We start from the raw sequence: 19323 nt of genomic DNA, 5'->3' as shown, positions 1-19323 counted from the left end.
GGCCCGGCGCTTCCGGCTCCTGCTGCCACCGGAGAAGGAAGAAAATAAAGCTTGAGAGGGGCCGCCGGCGCCGCCCCGCCCGGCCTCCTCCGTCCCCCCTTCCCTCCTTCCGTCCTGCCCTCCCGTCCCCCGCAACACGACGCCCCGGGGCCGCAGCGTTGCCGCCGGCAGGTGAGGGGCGGCCCGGGCCGGGCGCTGGGCCCGGGCTCGGGGCGGGCCGGGCCGCGGCTCCGCTCGGCCCGTCCGACGTGTCACCCCGCGGGAGCGGCCGCGCTCCGCCGCGGGAGCGGCCGCGCTCCGCCGCGGGAGCGGCCGCGCTCCGCCGCGGGAGCGGCCGCGCTCCGCCGCGGGAGCGGCCGCGCCCGGCGGGTCGGGGTCGGGCCGGCTCGTGGCCCCGCGCCGGGGCTGCTGCGCGGCAGGACGGCAGGGCAGCCCCCGAGCCAGGCGGCAGGCGGGCTCCGCCAGAGAGAAAGGGAAGCGGTGTGTTGGTGGAGGAAGAAAGCTGTAGATGCTGTGTAGATTTCGTGCCCCTGGGAGTTATTCCACACCCTAGCAATTACTGTTTTAAGTGTGCCAATTTGTGTTTTGCTTACTGTTCTCAAAGCGTGGAAACGCTTTGGTGGTGTGTGACAAGCAGGTGTTGCATGTGGTGTTGTCTCCAAACGAGAGGTGGTTCTTGCAGTATTTCTTATAGTACCTCTCTAATAGATTATTTTTAACTGAAGCCCACTAATAGCCTTTAATCTTGCATGAAAGTCTTTGGAGGGGATCATTCTGGACATCCAGCCCAGGATGTGGTTTCCATTTCTCACGTGTACTTTTTATGGCTCGGTGGAAAAGGTAGCCAGCAGTTATCACTTTGCTGTCTGTGGCTCTGTTACCTCAGAGTTGATTCTCTAGAGAAGATAACAGAAGGGTTCTTTTTGCGGGGTTGGAGGAGGATGTAATTTGATCAATGCAACTCCTAAACTTTCTGAATCGTGTGTATGTTTATGTATGTCTGTCTATATGTGTCTGTACGTACACAGTTAAAATGCCAGGAATAAGGAGCACAGAAGAGTGTTAGACTGGAAAAACTGGAAGCTGGGGCAGTAGCTTGATCAGCTGCTTTTTTCTGATTTGGTAGAAGTTGAAACCATAATGGGAGCCCATGGTGTAGCTAATCTGGAGACGAGCTGAGCATTAAAGTGTTTAGGGCCGGGTTGACGTAGCATGGGGAGTGCGAAAGTCAGCAGCAGCCCTGTTCTCCAGTCTTCATCTCCTTCATGTCTTCTGACTCCCAAGCATAATTCGATCTTGCAAGTGGGGCAGCCAGGGAATTCAAGAGCATTAAGAGGAAACTATGGTGTGATTGCAGCAGGAAATGTTTAATACAGTTCTTTACAGTCTTTTTTTAAAAAGTAGTTAATCCCTATCTTGACAAGCATTAGTGAAAGTATTCTTAGTTAGAAATTGAAATAGTCTTTAAAATTATCATTTTTCTACCGGCACTGGGATTTTCTGCAGTGATACAAAATTTTACATTCTTTATGCAGTTAAGTAGTAAGACAACAATAAAAGTGTGTAATAAACTTCATTTTTCATTTTAGACAGAAGCTGTCTTGCTGTTGCCTTATTGGCAATTAATTTAGGAGAAAATTAAGTGAAGGAACCAGTGCATCTTGGTAAGAAAAGCAGATCTGATGGTTGACAATCCCATGCTTATTATTTCTGAGACCATCAATCATTTACCTAAGCAACATAAGTATGTGAAGAATATACTTCTTATTCAAAATTAATTTATTGTTGATGACATTAACTTCATATTTTCATGAATAAGAAATATGAATTTGCCTTTTTAATGAGAAGTACATAAGTATACTCTTATAACCATTAATTTTAAATGGTTAAATATCTCTTTATGTCTCCATTCTAGAGGAAGCTTATGTTCTTGCTTTGTTTTGCTTTTTACTTTGCCAGTTTAAGAAGTGATATTTAAATCCCCAGGGCTCAAAAATCATGTGGTTTTATTTATGATGAACAGAACTTGAAATTACTGAGGCTGTAATCCAATATGCATTTAAGGTAGCTTCACCATGGGGGGAACGATTCTTAGTCTAGTCCTGTGTCTTCTGTTCTGCTGTGATGCAGTATTTGTATGGATTTGCAGAATTGGTATAGTGGGGTAAAAGAGAACCCAGAAGGGCAGGAGTGATGTGGACAGGTTTTCAGTTCTTGTCAGAATATGGATCAGGCATGTTTTTCCAAGTAGAATTTCTCTGAGTTGTTCTATTGCAGCAGATAGTACCAATGCCCTGGTACACCAGTCCCCTAATGTGTTATAAAGTTGTGCGTGGCTGCTTTAGTGAAGAAACAAACCAAGCCTTGGATAACAGGATCCGTGCTGTACTGGGGATTAGCAGCTTCTTATAAAGAACAGCCCTTTGTCTGGCACCTGCAAGAACTACAGAGATGCTAAAGTCTGTATGCATTTCTTTAGTGGAACTTACTGGTAGGTAGATGTTGTGATTACCACAATTTCACATGAGTGCCTTCACTTCTGAATCTTGGTGAAGGTGTAGAAAGTTTTCACCCTTGCATCCAGTATTTGATGTTTACATCCCCATTTTTTTGCTGTAGAAGCAGTAATCAGGAAATTCTGTAGTTAAATTTGAACGTGCATTTGAACTTTTTATGAAAGCCACCTTTAATTTACATTTTTTTGCCTTCTCATGTTTTAAAATTGATCGCTGTGATCCTGCAGAGCTGTGTTGAAATTTTTAGCACTACTTGTAGGAAAAGAGCACTACAAAAAATTAATAATGGAGGGGTGATCTAACACAAATCTTGAATTCATTTGGGTTTTAAAAATTAATTATTTGCCTTTATGCAGTGTCCAGTGTCTTCTACATGAATTTGTGAGACTGCTCTTGCCCCTAGGTTCTTAAATCTATCAAAAGTTCTTAAATTTATCAAAAATGGTTTTTTGCCTATAGTAGTTCATAGTTTAGAACAGTGTTATCATGGTACATAGACTTGTATGTGATGAACAAATATTAACTCCAGGAACACTGATGTAGAACTGAAGAACAGACTGCCTTAATGAAGGCTCTACCACAAGATGAATTTAGCTTTTTGCTTAACAAGTGGAGCAAGGAAATAACACTTATTGTCCTATTCTATAATGTGATTGTTTTAGCTACTCAGAAATAGCTGTTAAGCACAGAGGTTGTTTTCAGCCACAAGCAGAGTTTGGACAGGACCATGTGGGCGGGCAAACAGCATTTCTGCTGTACAGTCTTCCATGTTCAAAAGAAATTTGAAAAATGAAGAAAGCTGTATAAGGATATTAAACTTATTTCTTAATGACTTCAAAGGGAATTTTATACTGATCCTAGAAAAATCCAATATAATTCAGTGGTAGCCCTGAGTGAACTGTTTTTCTAGAGAAAATATTTTATGTATTTGGTTTTCCAAAATAAAGAATAGGTTATCCAATGTAATATAATCTATATGATCTAGGTGATTCAGTTTCTCAGCCTTTGTGTCCTTATTTTATTTCCCTTGCTATGTGAGCTGCTTACCTTATTAATTATTTGCTTTAGTTAGAATGCTTTATATCTTAGGAATTTGAAATACAATATAAACACAAATAGTAATCTCTTTATAAATTTTCTTAATCTGCTATGTGTCTGAACATGTATGAAATGGTGCAAGACTTAATGAACCGAAGTCATGTGTGATTGTATGCTACACTGGCAGATTAATTAATTTTTAATGATTGGTTGTCTCCATCTCTCAAACGGCTGAATGAATTGTGGTATCACCTGTAGTTACCAGCTATTTGGAATCAAATTTAGACACTTTCCTTACATAAGATAAAATTGTGTATGTAATTAATCTTTCATGATCACTGTATTCACAGAGTTGGTTTCTTTTGCATGTGCTCAGTGTTAACAACTTTGCTTCTGTAGCTGAGATATTTTTGAGGCTAAAATGAAAGGGATTCTGTTCTAGTAAAGATAACAAACTTAATAGCTTAATAAGTTTCAGTGGCTTAGCATTAATGTGATCTTGCAATGTTTGGATAAATCTTATGCCTTAACAAAATGGTGATCTTTGCAATGGTAGGATACAGTCAGTGTACTATTACAAGTGGCAGGATATATGTTGCCTGAAGTACCCTGTACCTTGTTTCCTTGATCCTTGACTTCCAAGGTTTTATGTTGCAAGTTTAGTTGTCTGTGAGGAAAGGTTGCTTTGGCAGTGGAAGTTTACACTAGTTTGTATTCCTAATCCCTCTTAGGTTTTTGGAGAGCTGAAGGCCTGGTCACCATCAAAAGAAGGAAGCTTCACTTTGCTTTAGCAGAACTTGTAAAAGAAATATTTTCTGAAAGCCTGCTTTGGTTTCTGTGAGGTGCAACATCCAGCTCCTTTCACTTCAATTAATGCATGCCAAACCTGTTTGGTTTTCAGGTATGTCAGAAAACAGCAGTGAATCCACAACACTTGATGAGTCTCATCCATCTGCAGAAGAGATCCAGTCTGGCTGTGAGGTGATTGGATGATAGTTATATTAGTGTAAAATCAACCAATCCTAACAAGCTTCAGATTCCCAAAAATTCTGCTGTACATAGTGTTGTTAGTATGGGGGTATGAGTTCATGCACAGCATCTTGAATGGGTGGGATTGGTTTTGAGACACCATTAAGAACAGTCCAATTAATTCATAGCAAAGGATTATTTCAGACAGTAGCCTGTTGCTGTGCTGCAGTATTTGTTTTGTAATTTGAATAGATTTAGGCATGGTAGAATCTGAAATGTGTGAGTATTGAAGGAAGAAAGGGCTGGTATTCAAAGGCATCAATCTTTCTGTAACCTCACTATAACAAGGTATCCTATCTACTGCTGAAGGACTAAATATTTTTTTCCCTGAGAGCAGATACAGTTTTCACCTTCTCTATGGAGAAGTCTCTGACATTTGAATTATGAACAAATTCCTAAGGTTCCCAATATTACTTAGCTAATCAGGTGTGTTTGGGTTGCTCTTTCAGAAAGATAGAGTCAACATTTTCCTGACTGTTCTAGAGTAAAAATGAAAAAAAGTAATGCTGAATTTATCACTATTGGAATTTCAGTGGTGATGAATTGTTTTTAAACTTTCAGTAAAAGCAGAATAGTGATTCTCTTTAGCGTATTTCCAGATCTGATATTGGTAAACACAGATGTACAAATAAAATATAGATTGTTACTGAAGGACAATTCATCTGAAATGCAATGTTTTCCTCTAGAGCTTAGTCATTCAAGTCTAATACATCAATACAAATTTAGGAACTCACTTAGATTTATATTAGATTGTTTATACATATGATAAATTTTCTTCTGAGGAGTCAATTTCTTTGTATGCTTAGTTTAAGACAGCTGTTGGCTACACTTGCCAAAGAGACACTTGATTCAGCAATCATACTCCCTGTTTCAGCAGAAATGCTGCTGTGGCTTGGTGGTTTAGTTTTGTCTTAGATCAATAACCTACCATGGTTGTGTGAAGTTACAGGAACACACATCCAAAGGTAAAGAGAAACAGCTGCTGGATTTGGCAGTAGCCTACAGTCAGAGTGAGTATTTTGCAATACTGCACTCCTGATGCTGTGGCCAGTCCTTCATTCTCAGTGGTTTCTTCACTGCATTACTACCTGCTCTGTTTCATAGATGCAAGTGTTGGAGGTGTGCCTGCTTTGGAGACTTGATGGGTGTAGAAAAATTACCTATCCTCTTTTTGAGCATAGGTCACTTTCTTTTGATCCATTTCCAGAATCTTGTTTGCTGTACAAATACATTGTTCTGGCTCAGGAAGGAAGTGAAAGGATGGTGAAAGCTGCTGGGGGAAAGAGTTGGGGGAAAAGGGCAAGGACTGGTTCTTGACAGCAATGCAAGCTTAAATTGTAAACTAAAATGGAGATGGTAGTTTTTTGTTATGTCTGAGTTAAATTAACAGTTTATCCCACTTCCCCTTTTCAGTTGCTTATTTCATGGCTTTGGTGCTTGTCTGACCTCATTGCAAACTGATTTAACTCATTGAAGCTGGAAAATTAACCTGGTGAAAAGGTCTATTGCCAGGCTAGTGAGTTGTGTGTGGTGACTGTTGGGGAGGTGAGGCACTATGTGGTTCCCAGTAGAGACTGGAAAGTAGAGTGGTGAAATGTCCCCTTTTCAGCAGTGGGAAACTGTTGCAGTTCCAACTTAGTGTGGAACTGACATTAACAAGTAATTTTTTGCCTTCTCTGAGCTAGATACATAGGTCTGACTCAAGTAGGAATGCCAAAAAAATAGGTGAAGTGCTTCTAGTTGTCCAGAGAAGATGATGAATTTTTGTTTCCTAATATATGTATTTATTAGAGATGTGTGCATATGCTTTGAGCATGTGTATCTCTGAATAAAAGCATAAAAATATATCAATAGTTGCAAAATTATTTGAGATTCTTGTTGAGAAGCACCTAAGTCAAGGTGTTTTTCCTTTAATTAGAGATGCAGTTTTGTTTGTGATCCCTAGCAAAGTGCACCTTGACAGAAGAGGACATTCCCTTTGCACTGTGTTATCTGATAATTTGCTGAAAGAAGAACAAAAGTAGCTGTGAACTGAACATGGCCTATGGTAATGCTTCTATATTGTGCAAGTAGCTTCACAGGCCAAGCATTTTGAAAAATACCTCACTTGACCATTTCAAGTAGAAGTGTAGTTCCTAGCAGTCTTAGAGCTTAATTAAGCATATATGAGATTTACAGCAAGCTTAAGAAACTTGAACTATTAGACAGATTTCCCAAATCAAAATGTGATGTGGCCAGTAACTAGGGCATTTATTCTAATGATGTTGTATAGCAACTCTCTGTGAGGAGCAGGGAGTTGGACTTGATGATCCTTATGGGTCCCTTACAGCAGTCTATATTCTATGAAATGAAACAAATTACTGTTTTAAAGGTACTCATAAAATAAGCGTAGATGTTTTGGTGTGCTTCAGTAGAAGCACATTTATTGGAGCCCATAGACAGTGACTAGTTAGAAAAAGTCTTGAGAAGCCTCAAGACTAGTAAAGGAAATCAGGCTTACAAATGTAAATGAAGTGGCCATATGTGAAAGTGGAAGAAATATTAGTAATGAGGTGTGACAGAAAATGTTCCGGTTAAGAATGATGCAAGTGATGCTCAGTAAATACCAGTAAAATCTTTGTGTTATAATGATATTCTGTAAAGCTTCACGTGTGGCTGGAGAAGCTGATGGCACTTCAGATCCTGATCTCAGGCTGTGCCTTTTCCTGACCCTTGGGCTGAAAAGAGCTGGTTCAGTTTGATGATTTAAGAGCTATAAGGGTACCTAGTGTCAAGTACTTGTAGATGGTACTCCTTGTCTTGCCAGTCTAGCACAAGTGTACGGGCTGGTTTGAGGACTTCAGACAACTTTTTATGTAACTTTTATGAGCAAACACTGCCTCAGTTGTGTGTTGATTTTTCTCCTGTTTACACTTTAGATGACTGATGAAGCTGTCTTGCAGAGTTAGGAGTAGCTTTTGAAAGGGATGAAATTTTCACTTCCTCCTAATTTTGGACTGTTAAGCTGCCAATCTCTCTTCAGGTGCTTGTAAGTTATGTGCAGTTCTTCTGTGAATGTCTCTTCAAGGCTATACCTTGGATTGTACTTGAAAGCAGTGTACTTGAAACACAGCTGCTGCTACTGTTCATGATGAAGCTGCATTTGAAACTAACTTTGAGTCCTGAATTCTCTTGGTACTTTTGGGTTCTTTTGGCGCTTCTGCATTTCACTTCACATTTACTGCTGTTGATTTAATGAGAATTGCATACCAGCAGTTTAGTCAGAAGGTGGCACTGTATTATGGTAAAGTAAGAAGCAACTGAAACTATTTTAAAGTTTGGAATCATTGCTTTTCTTATAACATATAATTAAACATATTGCTCTCCTCTAGTATTTATTGTTTATTAATTGCTAGTACAATTCTTTTAGCCAAGCTCATTATAATTTGAGATACAGAAATTACTCTAAGGCTCAAATGTGCACGTAAAACATTTGTCTGGGCCCATGCGTCATTTGTGTCTTACTTCCCCAATGCCAATGGGTTAAATTTTAATTTTTCTTTTGCTTAGAGCCAGAAACTTTAAATTACTTCTGACTGAGCTGTACTAGAATATTATTCAATGATGTGATTAAATAAACATATACAGACAGAGTATATGAGAGTATTTCCAGTTGGAGTTTGAAATAAAATCAACTGTTATGAAACCCATACATGAAATATTTTCATATGGATTACTTACTGGAAATGTAAGGCAAATGCTAACCTGTTTCTTTTTACAGGGAAGTGCAATGGCTCAAGAATCTCCCAAAAATTCAGCGGCAGAAATTCCTGTGACTAGCAATGGACAGCTGGAAGATTCTCATGAACACAGCTTTAACAGGGTCAGAATTTTCTTTGCTGTCTGTTATGGTACTGTTATCAGAAATGCTGAAGTTAAAATTCAATGCATTCTATGCAGTCTTCCCTTGACATAGTTTTCTGGAGGTTTACTGAAAAAACGCCTTAGAAGCTCATAGATTATTCTAAGAGTTGACACAGTGTGGTTGCATGTTGCAGTGATCTGTTTTTGTGTAAAAGGCACGTTCGTAGTGGCAGAAGCTGAGTTCTTCCCTCGGCTCGGTGCAGGTGGAAAATCACTTTCGCTCGTGCCCGGGCGTCCAGTAGAGGGCGCTGGGGCACAGCGTGTGGAATTTGAGGTCCGGCTCCTTTTATTTGGATTTTCGTTTATTTGGTATCTGCTGAGGCTTAGGTTTTAAAGAAAGCTGTTGAGTTTTACAGTTCCATACTGACTTGCAGTGCAGAACTATTCTTAAAATAAATACTCAGCAGAACTTCAACATTTTATTCTGTTTTACTAAAATGCTGATTAGAGGGGGGACTCTTCATAAGACTTGTTGTTCAACTAAGATCTACCAGTGACATAATATAAAAATTAGTAGGATGCTTAATTAAATAAAGTTAAAACTACATTTATATGAAGATGCACGTTTAGAGAGACAAGTTTGGGAAATGCATCTTGAAGTAGTAAGGAATTTGGGTTCACCTCAGTGTAGGGAAGCAGACTTAGTAATGTGAAGCTTGATGACCTTGCTGCTGCTGTGATTTGATGCTGTCTAAGTTACCTTTACCTTACATAATGATTCTTCTGCAGTGCATGTATTTATGTACAGCAAATGGAACTTGCACTCTTGGTGACTGCGTTAGGGCCCTTGCTCAGCACAACATAAAGCTGGAATTTTAAGGTGGTTTTTGTCTATGGCCATATGTGAAAGTTGGAGTTGATTTTTCCTGCATGCTAATAATTTTGCTGGCTTAGTGTCAATTGTATTTTGAAACTTCTGTTTTGACAAAAATAGGTCAAATCTTTGGTCAAATTGCGGAAAAATTTGTACTCTGCAAGCATATTTCAACTTGCTGTAATTATTTTCGCAGTACTTATTCTGAGATCAATGAAGAAGTGCACTTCAATTATTTTTTTGAACTGATTTGTACAAGTTCACACCTGCATGTGTGACCTGAAGTCAGAATATGTGATAATCAAGGCTTCTTATAAACAAAACAAACTTCTTGGAATTAACATCTAGGTCTGTTTACTAATCTGTTAGTCTCAAATTCTAATATTTAGCTTCTATTCATCTTGCTTCATGTTTGTTATTTCTAATGCTTAATGCCATGCTTTCTCTTTTTTTCCTTGCCAGGTAATTTTTTGCTTTAATCTAAAGCAATATGCATTGCACCACTAAACTTTTGGGGTCTTTTTTCCTACAACTTATGGATTACAAGCCAAGTACTGGTTTTTATGAAGTCACTTAAGAAAGGCGCAAGATACCCTGACCACTCTAATCTGTACTGTTACCAAAATGCTCAGTAAGAGTATGTGACCACAGTAGAGTTTTAGAGTGCTCCAGTGTGCTGATTTTGATTGCAGCTTCTTGGGAAGCTGGGGAACAAAGTTATTTTAATTTCCTGCTTCCTTATTTGTATGATCAGGGAAATATTAATCTAGCTGCTGTACAATTCAGGTGTAAAGAACAAAATACTACTAGTTCTGTATTTTTTAGTCTTCTACAGCTATTTTGCCACCTAGACTTAAGCAGCTTTGATTGCATGTTTTTGAGAGAAAAAGTATTTGTACAACCTTTTCTGTAGAATTTTTTAATTAAAAAACTGCACTTTCCTCTAGAGTCATGTTCTGTTTAGCACTTCCATCAGACTTTGTCCATAAGCTGCTCAGTCATGAAAATGAAAATGCACATTTGTATTTCACCAAATGCAGTATTAATATGCATTCAAGCATGAGAAATATTTCATTTTGTGAGGCAGTGCAGAGCAAATGTGTTTACCTGGAGATGACAAGTAGGGTTGCTCCTTTAAAGAAAGATGTGATTAGTTTTGCAGAACATCAGACAGCATAGATTGTCATAATGTCATTTCAGAAGGAAGTATGTTAGTTCCAATTGTGTGGGAATGTGACATGGCACCAATTGGTGCATCTTCTTGGTATAAAGCATATTTAAAAGGTAACTTAAGTGTTTTCCTAAGTGTAAAATCTTAGTCAGAAATATGGTGCTACATTCTAATTCTTTAATAAGACATGCCTGTGGAATTCAGACAAGTTTTGTCCTGCCCATATGATGGATGGAAACTCTTTTACTAAAAAAAAGCTCTAACTTCAGTCGTCATTGGATTGAATATCTAATGTTCTTTCAGTACAGAAAAGCTTGACATAGTGCTTTTTAACTCCCCAAGCTTTGCTGGATCGCAGTTGGGCTTTAGGAACTTGATGTATGGAGCTGTTTGATTCTGTTTGGATATTTGTTAGACAGAACACTTTAGCATTTCCTGATTAAAAGTTTTTCTTATTACTTTGTATAAGAAAGCCCAACATACAAGAAGTCTGGCTAGTTTATATTATTCACTTGTTTTACTTCACTTATCCCTGACTTCCAGAGCTGTTTTCCTCCCATGCTGTTGTAACGATGTGATTAGCACAGGGGTGTTTTAGTGTGACTGGAGGGACTGGGAGCTGTGGACAGCAGGAAGGAGTGGGGCAAGTACATTATTGTTATTATTCCTATATGCAGGAATGTGCCATGTAGTGTGAGAGCTGCATGGGAATAAACTAAATTTTTCAGAAAACAGTCTGATCTGCCTGTAAAGATATTCAAGCAGCTGTAAGCAATTTGTTACGTTTAAAGTATTACACAAAATTTACATGATATTCTTATTAGTTTGAGCCAGAATTTGTTTCATTTCATTTTTGACACTGCCTTTTCTCATGGTTCTTATTGTATTTTCATGGGAACAAACCATAGTTAAGCATGCATATAAAACCAGTAATAAACTTCAGGATGCAAAAGGATAGTGAATTTTGTTGTGAATTTTCAATTTGTCTTACTAGAATTATGAAATAAGGTCTGGGATCTGATGAGTCTGAGTGCATGTGTTCACTGTCTTTTTCTGTAATTTTACTGCTAGACCACACAAATAGATAAGGTCAATTCTTTTTTGTTTTTTGCCTTCTGAAAAAAAAAATGCCAGCCTTGTCACTCATATTCTGCCCAAAATGTCTGAGTTTGTCTCTTAGGTTTTGCTATGTTGACTCACGTAGTTAGATTTTTACTTAGGGTAATTCTAGTTTAGTTAATGTAGAACTGATTTAAAATACATTTCTAGAACCGTGTCAGTCTAGGACTGTGTCTGTTCTAGAAAACTGCTTTGAGGAGATAAAAAAGTCAAATGTTCTTCATACAGTCTGAAAAACCAAAAATATGCACGTTGATGAGAGTGGGAGGGAAACTAAAGCTGGATTGTAGTATGAAATTAGGTAAATCAAAAGGATGTAGTAGAAAGGGTCTTCTGGTTGAAGAGCAGTGTATTGGAGAGTAGAAGAAATGTGTTAGTCTGTTATTTGCCATTTCATCAAAGATTAAAGCCTTTGGGTCTTCTCCCATTTATTTATGTTGAATTTATACTGATGTGAGGATCTAGTGGCACTGTTAATGGAAAACAGGAACCGAGTGATGTAATGGGGCAAAGAGAAGAAGAAAATGCTGAATATGTACGAGGAGCTCTACTTGCACGTGATTTTGATAAGAAGTTAAAGTTCAGAGCCCATGTATCTTACTGAATAGATGTTATGTCTATCTGCATAACCTTTTGTTCCATAGGGCTTGTAATCACACTTTAAACTGTGAACTTTACAATCCAACAGATATGTTGTAAATTTTTCCTGAAGTCAACTTGAATAGTTTTATTTAAAATGTCATCCACCATTAAAAACAAGCAAGCACATGATTTGTCTGATATTAGTTGTTCCACTGTTGAACTAGCCATTGGTGTGAGGTTTTAAGAGTATCTTAATGCAAGGTATTAAAGGCAAGTTTGTATCTGTCAAACCTCCTGTTAGTACTAAGCAGAATTTAATGCTTAGTGATGCATTACTAATGGAGTAGTATAACTAAGAAATTATTAGTGTTGTTTCCTTAGTTGCTCCTTAGTTAAGTAAGTTTCTATAAATTAAGTTTTGGCTGGGTTGGTTTCTGCAGTTGGAGAAACAATACGGTTCTTTTCTTTCCCCTCTTCATTTTAGATTATTATGGATAGCATGATTGGGAAGTATCATTTTGGAAATAGTCTTGTAATTCAGCCAACATTCCTTCATGAACATGCTTTCTGAACTACTTTTTTGCTGTGTCTGCTGTCTCAACAGGACTGCTATGTCAAAAATCCATGCTGGTTCATCAGATGATCTGTATAATGGAGTTGTGTAAATAAGGCTAACCTGACTAAAATATATTTTGTTTAAGATAGTGATTTGAAGTCTTTAAAATGGGATTTTAAAAAATGGTTAAAGTACCTTAAATGTTCTATGCCATACAGGTTTAAGCTCTCTTGACTAGACCTAATAAAGCTAGTGTACTTATTCTGTTTCGCTGTCTTGCATGCTTTTGCTTCTTGCTAGATTTCTGAGACTGGAGTAGGTAAAGCAACCTTTTAACTTGGGAATCTTCTGAATGTGTTTTCTTTTCATACTTCTAGCTCTGTGTCTCAGTGAACTTACAAAATGAAAATGCTTCTGCTAGGTGGTAATTGCGTGAACATGGTTTCAGACTCATACAAATCAAAATTATTTATGAAACATTTTTCTGGGAATCTGTCCTCACTTCCTATCTTGTAGGAGCCAAACTTACATTTAGTGGGAACAAAAACAAAAGCTATTTATGTTGCCTTCTTAACATTCAAACACTCATCCCTTCCTTTAAGTGTGACATTTCGTGCAGTGTTTCTAAATTATCCCTCTTTGTAAGTTATTGAAGGAACAACTGTTTTGTCAGCATGATTACAGATTTTTTGCTAGCTTTTTTGTTTATCTACACTTGTGTAAAGAAAAAAAAAGCAAGCACGATCAGTTGCAACAATGACATTAAAACTTTTTATTTACATGCAGCCATGTGTCTCCCCTGAACAGTAACTTGCATGTTTGTAAACAACAAAATACATTGTTTTTATAACCACTGACATTTTGTTGATTCTAGTAATGTGTAAATCAACAAATGGTAAAGTTTTCTTTTTAATTCATATGCAAGAGTATAATTTTTCACAAAGATGTACTTGAACTGGTTTATAGCTGTTAAAAAAGGGTTTTGAATTTGCCTTTTTGACAGTGGAAAAAAAATGAGATCTCTTCGAACAAATATGTGTTTGTATACATATATGTATGTATATATATTAGTGTAAAAAAGTCTGGTGTATATATATACACAATTGTAGATATTTTCATATTCCAAATACCAAATTTTTAAGAGATGGATGCATTGTAATATTTTGATTTATTTAATTCTGTAGTTTGTTCAGTTTGTGTTTAATTTCAGATTAGAATTACATTGAGTGTACAGAAGTATTGCAGTTGCTTAGGTTTAGATACAAACTTTTGTTTTTACAAAGCAGATGTTCTGCACTTTAATCTTAAATACAGATGATTGCTTAGATTCCTACTGTGAACATGCTTAAGCAGGTTAGCTATCTACATTTGTTTGGCTTCAGGTTTAGATATTTCTGAAAACTACAGAACACACCAGGGTACCTTCAAGAAAAAGATAATTCATGCCATGTGCTTTTTTTGAAATAAGTGCATCTTCTCTGCAGTCTGGTTATCCTTTCTCAAGTCTCTCTGCTTTTTCATCTTCTAGTGACTTGCTACATTTTGAGTTAAATGGACTCTATTAGCTAAACTAAGTTGAAGCAAAGGTTTTCCAGCATACTACCAACTGGAAGTACTTAAATTAAACTACCAATGTTAAGTCAGTTGTGAAGACTGAAAACAGTATGTATCCAAATTTCTCATATGCTTAATTTGGGAGATCAAGTTCTCCATGTGACTACTATTTGTTTTTCATGCTGTTTCTTTTTCTTCTTTTTTTTTTTTTTGTATGATGCTTCGGGTACACAAATATGGCATGATCTATTTATTATCACATAGTCTGTTCATGTAAGTGAATGTTTGGCTGTAGGAATTGGTTACTCTTTGCAGTAACATGCTGGGGTTTTGATGTCGGTGAAATTTCTGGAATTCACATGGAAAAAATAATTTGCTGGAATTCTTATACTTGTAGTTCTTCCTTTTTTCTTCTTCCCAGATGTTTGTACTAAACTGAAGACATCTAAATAGATCTGGGGGGATGTATACAAAACTACTTCATGACAATCTGAGCCTCTAGGCAGTATCAATATCATTCTTATGCGCTACCTTGCTTCTGGTTTGTGGATTGAGCGACTACAGTTATAGGTCAAATATTAATTAGATTTTAAAGGTTATGATTTCTTTGTAATTGGAAGCATTACATGGATCATAAGCAGTTACTACATGTGTCTAGACACAGATGTCTTAAAGTTATATATAGCTTTTCTCTAGTGGTCCTCTATACTTTCCCATTTTTTTTACCTCTGTGCGGAAGCAGAGGGGATGCAGTACCTGACTTCAGACACTGACAGTTTACTGATTTCTTGATATTTTTATTTTTTGTAACTTTATTTTGTCTTTTTGCTTTCACTTTTATAGTACTTTCACTCACTTTTTACTTCCATGAATTAATGGTTTTAAATTGCTTTAAAACCTGAAATTTTTTTAAAGTTCTTTGTCTAATTCATAACACCAGAAGCTTAAACTTCAATTAGATCACTGGCAATATAGGCCAGGAAACCTGTGGGGAGCTTTTGGCAGAGGTAGATAAGACAGCAAAAATGGGCAGTAGGATGGTATGTGAGCTGTGGTGTGTGGAGTCTTTCTTAGGCCTGTGCTGGGTTTCAGTGAAGACTTTGATTACTCAAGAGCTAGTTAAAATAGTTGATCTAGCCCTCAAAAGTTAAACAAGGTGATCTCAGGCAGTTTAAATGAAGGAGTTTCAAAAGCAAACAAAAGTAAGTGGCAGCTTTGTGCTCTGAGCACTTATGATGCAGAATAGGTGCTCAGAAGGGAGCTGTTTTAAGTGATGCCTTTCTGGATGTCTCTCCCACGTAAAATATTGAAAAAATTTAATGTGCTACTTGTAAGAAATAAGGATGCTATGAATTTTAAGGCTATTCCTTGCTTAGTGATTTTTTTAAATCTTCAAAATGATGATAGCTGCTTCCATATTTTTGGTTTGTAAGGTGTTTTCTTCTTAATAATCTTGTATCATTCTGCACCCCTGTCAGTTTTTAACTGAACACATGATTAAACTGACATGCTTGCTTGGACCAGCTTTAGACCACATAACATGTGACCAGTTTTGAAAAATAGCTTCTTGTTATGCCTACAGCTTAAATAATAGATGCTTCTGACCACATTTTTGGTAACTACTTCTCTAAGGTATCACATTCTACTTCGTCATCCATATAACAACAATATCTAGAATAAATACTCAGGATATACTTACTGTGTTTCTCATTCATTTATGTTTTATTTGTGCATACCAGTAGAAAGCAGTGACACCAGCAAGGACTTTCTAGGCTAAAGGCAGAATTGCTTGTCTGACAGCTGCTGAAATTGTATTATAATACTTTAGAGTCACTTAAATTGCTTTTTTTTTGGTCTTTAAGTTTTCCTTTTTATTCGTATATTTTCCAGGACTTAAAATGTTCATTACCAGTTGGACTTGGACTTTCTGAAACCAAAATAACATCTCATGGCTTTGATGGTGCCAAAGAGGGAGTTGTTGAGGCAGGACAGTTTCCAAGTAAAGGTAAGTGGGTTTTTTTTGTATTTCTTAACTAAAAACCATATTCTTACATGGTCAGAAACACAATCTTCTGTAGCTGCTTTGAGCAGTTTGGATGAATGTACACATTTGAGATTTGCATTACTGACAACCAGTTTATCTTTTTTTTTTGTAGCTGGGTTGTTAAGGTAGAGAATATATGCTACACTTGTAGTATCTGTCAAGAGACTTACTTAGAGTTGAATTGGTTTGCACTTAAGGGAAGGGAAGGCCTTGGGCACCTTGAACTGGTGTCAGGCTGAAGAATTTTACTATTACATTGTATTGAAGTTTTCTTCAGATTTTGCAAGTTACTGTTCTGTTTTGAAACCTAACAGGACAGTTATTTATTTGTTATACACACTTCACTAACAGAGTAGATTAAAAAGTGGGATTCTTCTTGTCATATTAATGTATGCCTTAGAGAATCTAAGTGATATTAAGCAATGAGAAATGCAAAGCAATAGGCAAGGCACTAATGTCACTATTTCCTGTCTAAAAGCAATAGAATACCACGATATTGTATGGGCAACTGGTTTTCAGTGAATTATGTACCTTTGACAGTTTCTGCATTTGAAAGATTTGAAATTATCTCAGTTATGCAGCTATGAAAATAAGTCTCTTTGTAGTCATATATTTATTTTACATTTTGCTTCATTTCCTGTTTGGTAAAATTCTTTGCTTATGAAAACAGTTGATTTACATGCTATACTTTACATATATTACAAAGTGAATGCTGTGTTTCTTTATGCCTTTGAAAATAGCAAAATATCTAGCTAAACACTGGAGCAGATGGCAAACTGCTCACTATTCCTGCCTTTTTGTATTCTATTACCAGGATAACTGTTGCAGCTGTTAAGTATAATAAGCCTGTAAGGGAAAAGTGTCTGAAGATGTTTCAACAAACACAAATGTGTTTGAAATGTAAATGTTCTGTGGAAATTTCTGTACACAAATTAGGAGCTTTGGACACTTTAGGTATCACAGATTTTCTCCGAAGATATTATCTTGGGATTTTTTTCTGATGTTCTAACAAAATCAGAGAGAGAGAAGTGGTAAAAGCTAGGGCTTTCTATGAAACCATGGATAAAAGTTGAATGATTGCCCTATTGCTAAAAATTCTGTCTTCTGTTTGAGTGTCCTTATTAGGGCTTCATTTTTGTATGCAAAGTAGACAGTACTGGAGAGGAAGGGCTTTTAGGATTTGGGGGATGTTGAATGATGAAGCATGCATAAGGCTGTGTTAATGCTCTGTCAAATGATAAGGATGTTTTTAACTGCTTGTCTTGGCTCGCTTGCTGAAATGATTCAGGCAAGATCTTGCAGTCAGACTTTTATGCCTGGATGAATTCAGTTGCAGCTCTTATGCAATGTACATCTACAGAAGGACACAGCAAGTGAGCTGTCTTTGTCTCTTCTCAGTTGGATCCAAATAATTGGATTTATTTACCCCATGTTAGCAGAGCTCTGTGGAATGTTTTAAAGCTGATTGTTGATCCAATTATTTTCAGTGATATTTTTGGTGATAACTAAATTTTGTTGAAACTACAAAGTTTAGGTTTCATTTTCTTTTCCTTCAGCACACTGTTAGCCCTGAAGTATATTGGAATTTGTCAGCAGCAACATTAAAAGTTCCTCCCCAGTATGGTGGTCATTCATCATTACAGAGGAAAAGCTTACTTGCTTCTTTTTTAAATCCCGAAAATTTCATAAGGATGCTTCTTCAGATTTATCTGTTAGGAAAGATGGCAAAGCTCTGAAAAGCATAATGAGCACACTCCTAAAGCAGCTTAGAGAACACACACAGTGCAGGTCATTTAAAGTTGTTTGGTTTTTCTGTTTTGGTTTGGGGTTTTTTGTTTGTTTTTTTTTTTGTTTGTTTGTTTTTAAGAGAAAAAGCAAGTTCTGTAAAATCTTTCATTTGGGAATGAGTTTACACATTTTCATAGCTAATAATTTGTATGTTCTTTAGGATAGCTTATTGCTGCATGTTTACACAGACTTAAGAGCTGATGTCAATAAAGTATATCTGAAATTGGCAGAGATTTCAGGGCTTACTTCACCTTTTAATGCTTTAAGTACTATTCAGTGACATTGCAGAGTGAATTCTACCTAGACCTGCAAAAGAGTCTCAGCTATTTATTGTTATATAACAATCTTTCATGGATTTCTCTGGTTTTGGTCTGTACTTCACTGATGAGCCCTTCAGTTGTATTTTGATTGTTGTTACAGAAAAATGAATGGTCATCATGACCTAGAGAAAAAGATTCAATCTAAGAAAACTTGGAGTAGTTCACATGGAGAGATGCACCTCTTAAAAAAACATTTCCATCAGAAATTCCAACAACTTTTCTGTGAATACTTCTATAGCTGCTGAAGCAAATGTTTTTTTTTTTGTTTGTTTTGAAAATGTGTCTCTGTAAGAGTGCACATTCACTTGGAAGAAAAGATGATGTATTTTCATTGTTAAATGTCCCATTTTCAGGTTCCTCAGCATCACCCAAATCATCTGTTATATCTCCTAGCAGTACAGCAGCTAGCAGACTGGCTGGACAAGGTTGTGATTTAATTATTCCCACAGGTATTAAAGCACTGAATGGATAATGCCCTTGTCTCTGCTGAGACTGTACTAACCCTTCCATGTTTCTAATTATTTGATGCACTTTTAGTTGGAAATGAAATTTCTGTGGGATTTTGGTGGCTCTTACTTCAACAGTTTACAAATTAACCTCTGCTTTCTTCTCTCTAAGCTGCTTTTACTCTGTACAATTAAAATCATAGGTAATATAATAATAACTAACAGTAGATAAAATAAGAGTGACCAAAATCTTTTATTTAGGTTAAAGCTGAAACTTTTTAGCATATTCCAATAGACTATGGGACCAGCCATTAGGAATTCACAACACTCAGACTCAGCTTTGCCACTTGACTCATTTTGTGCCTGTGGGCAAATTACTTAACAACTTAGTCTGCTTCCTTCTGCATAAAAGGAGAAAACTTAGTTACCTCATAAACGTGTTG

At 37.0% G+C, this 19323-nt stretch overlaps 1 protein-coding gene across 4 annotated transcripts in view; it reads left to right on the top strand.

The window, feature by feature from the left end:
- The first annotated feature begins 12 nt into the window (after window positions 1–12).
- ARFIP1 (ARF interacting protein 1) overlaps window positions 13–19323 on the top strand; it is a 40847-nt gene continuing 21536 nt past the window's right edge. The window contains exons 1-5 of one of the 4 annotated variants that reach the window (XM_021530192.2): window positions 13–171; window positions 4456–4535; window positions 8344–8445; window positions 16173–16287; window positions 18788–18883. In XM_021530192.2, the coding sequence (XP_021385867.1) occupies window positions 4458–4535; window positions 8344–8445; window positions 16173–16287; window positions 18788–18883 (391 nt within the window). In that variant the 5' untranslated portion in view covers window positions 13–171; window positions 4456–4457. Of the gene's footprint in view, window positions 172–4455; window positions 4536–8343; window positions 8446–13826; window positions 14391–16172; window positions 16288–18787; window positions 18884–19323 lie in introns of those variants that run through there. The other 3 variants (XM_021530194.2, XM_077782928.1, XM_021530196.3) reach the window with 3 other exon arrangements.

The sequence above is a fragment of the Lonchura striata genome, chromosome 4 (genome assembly GCF_046129695.1).
Source record: "Lonchura striata isolate bLonStr1 chromosome 4, bLonStr1.mat, whole genome shotgun sequence".
NCBI lineage: Eukaryota > Metazoa > Chordata > Aves > Passeriformes > Estrildidae > Lonchura > Lonchura striata.
Note: the sequence above shows the minus strand (reverse complement) of the source record. Positions and strands in the feature narration are given on the sequence as shown.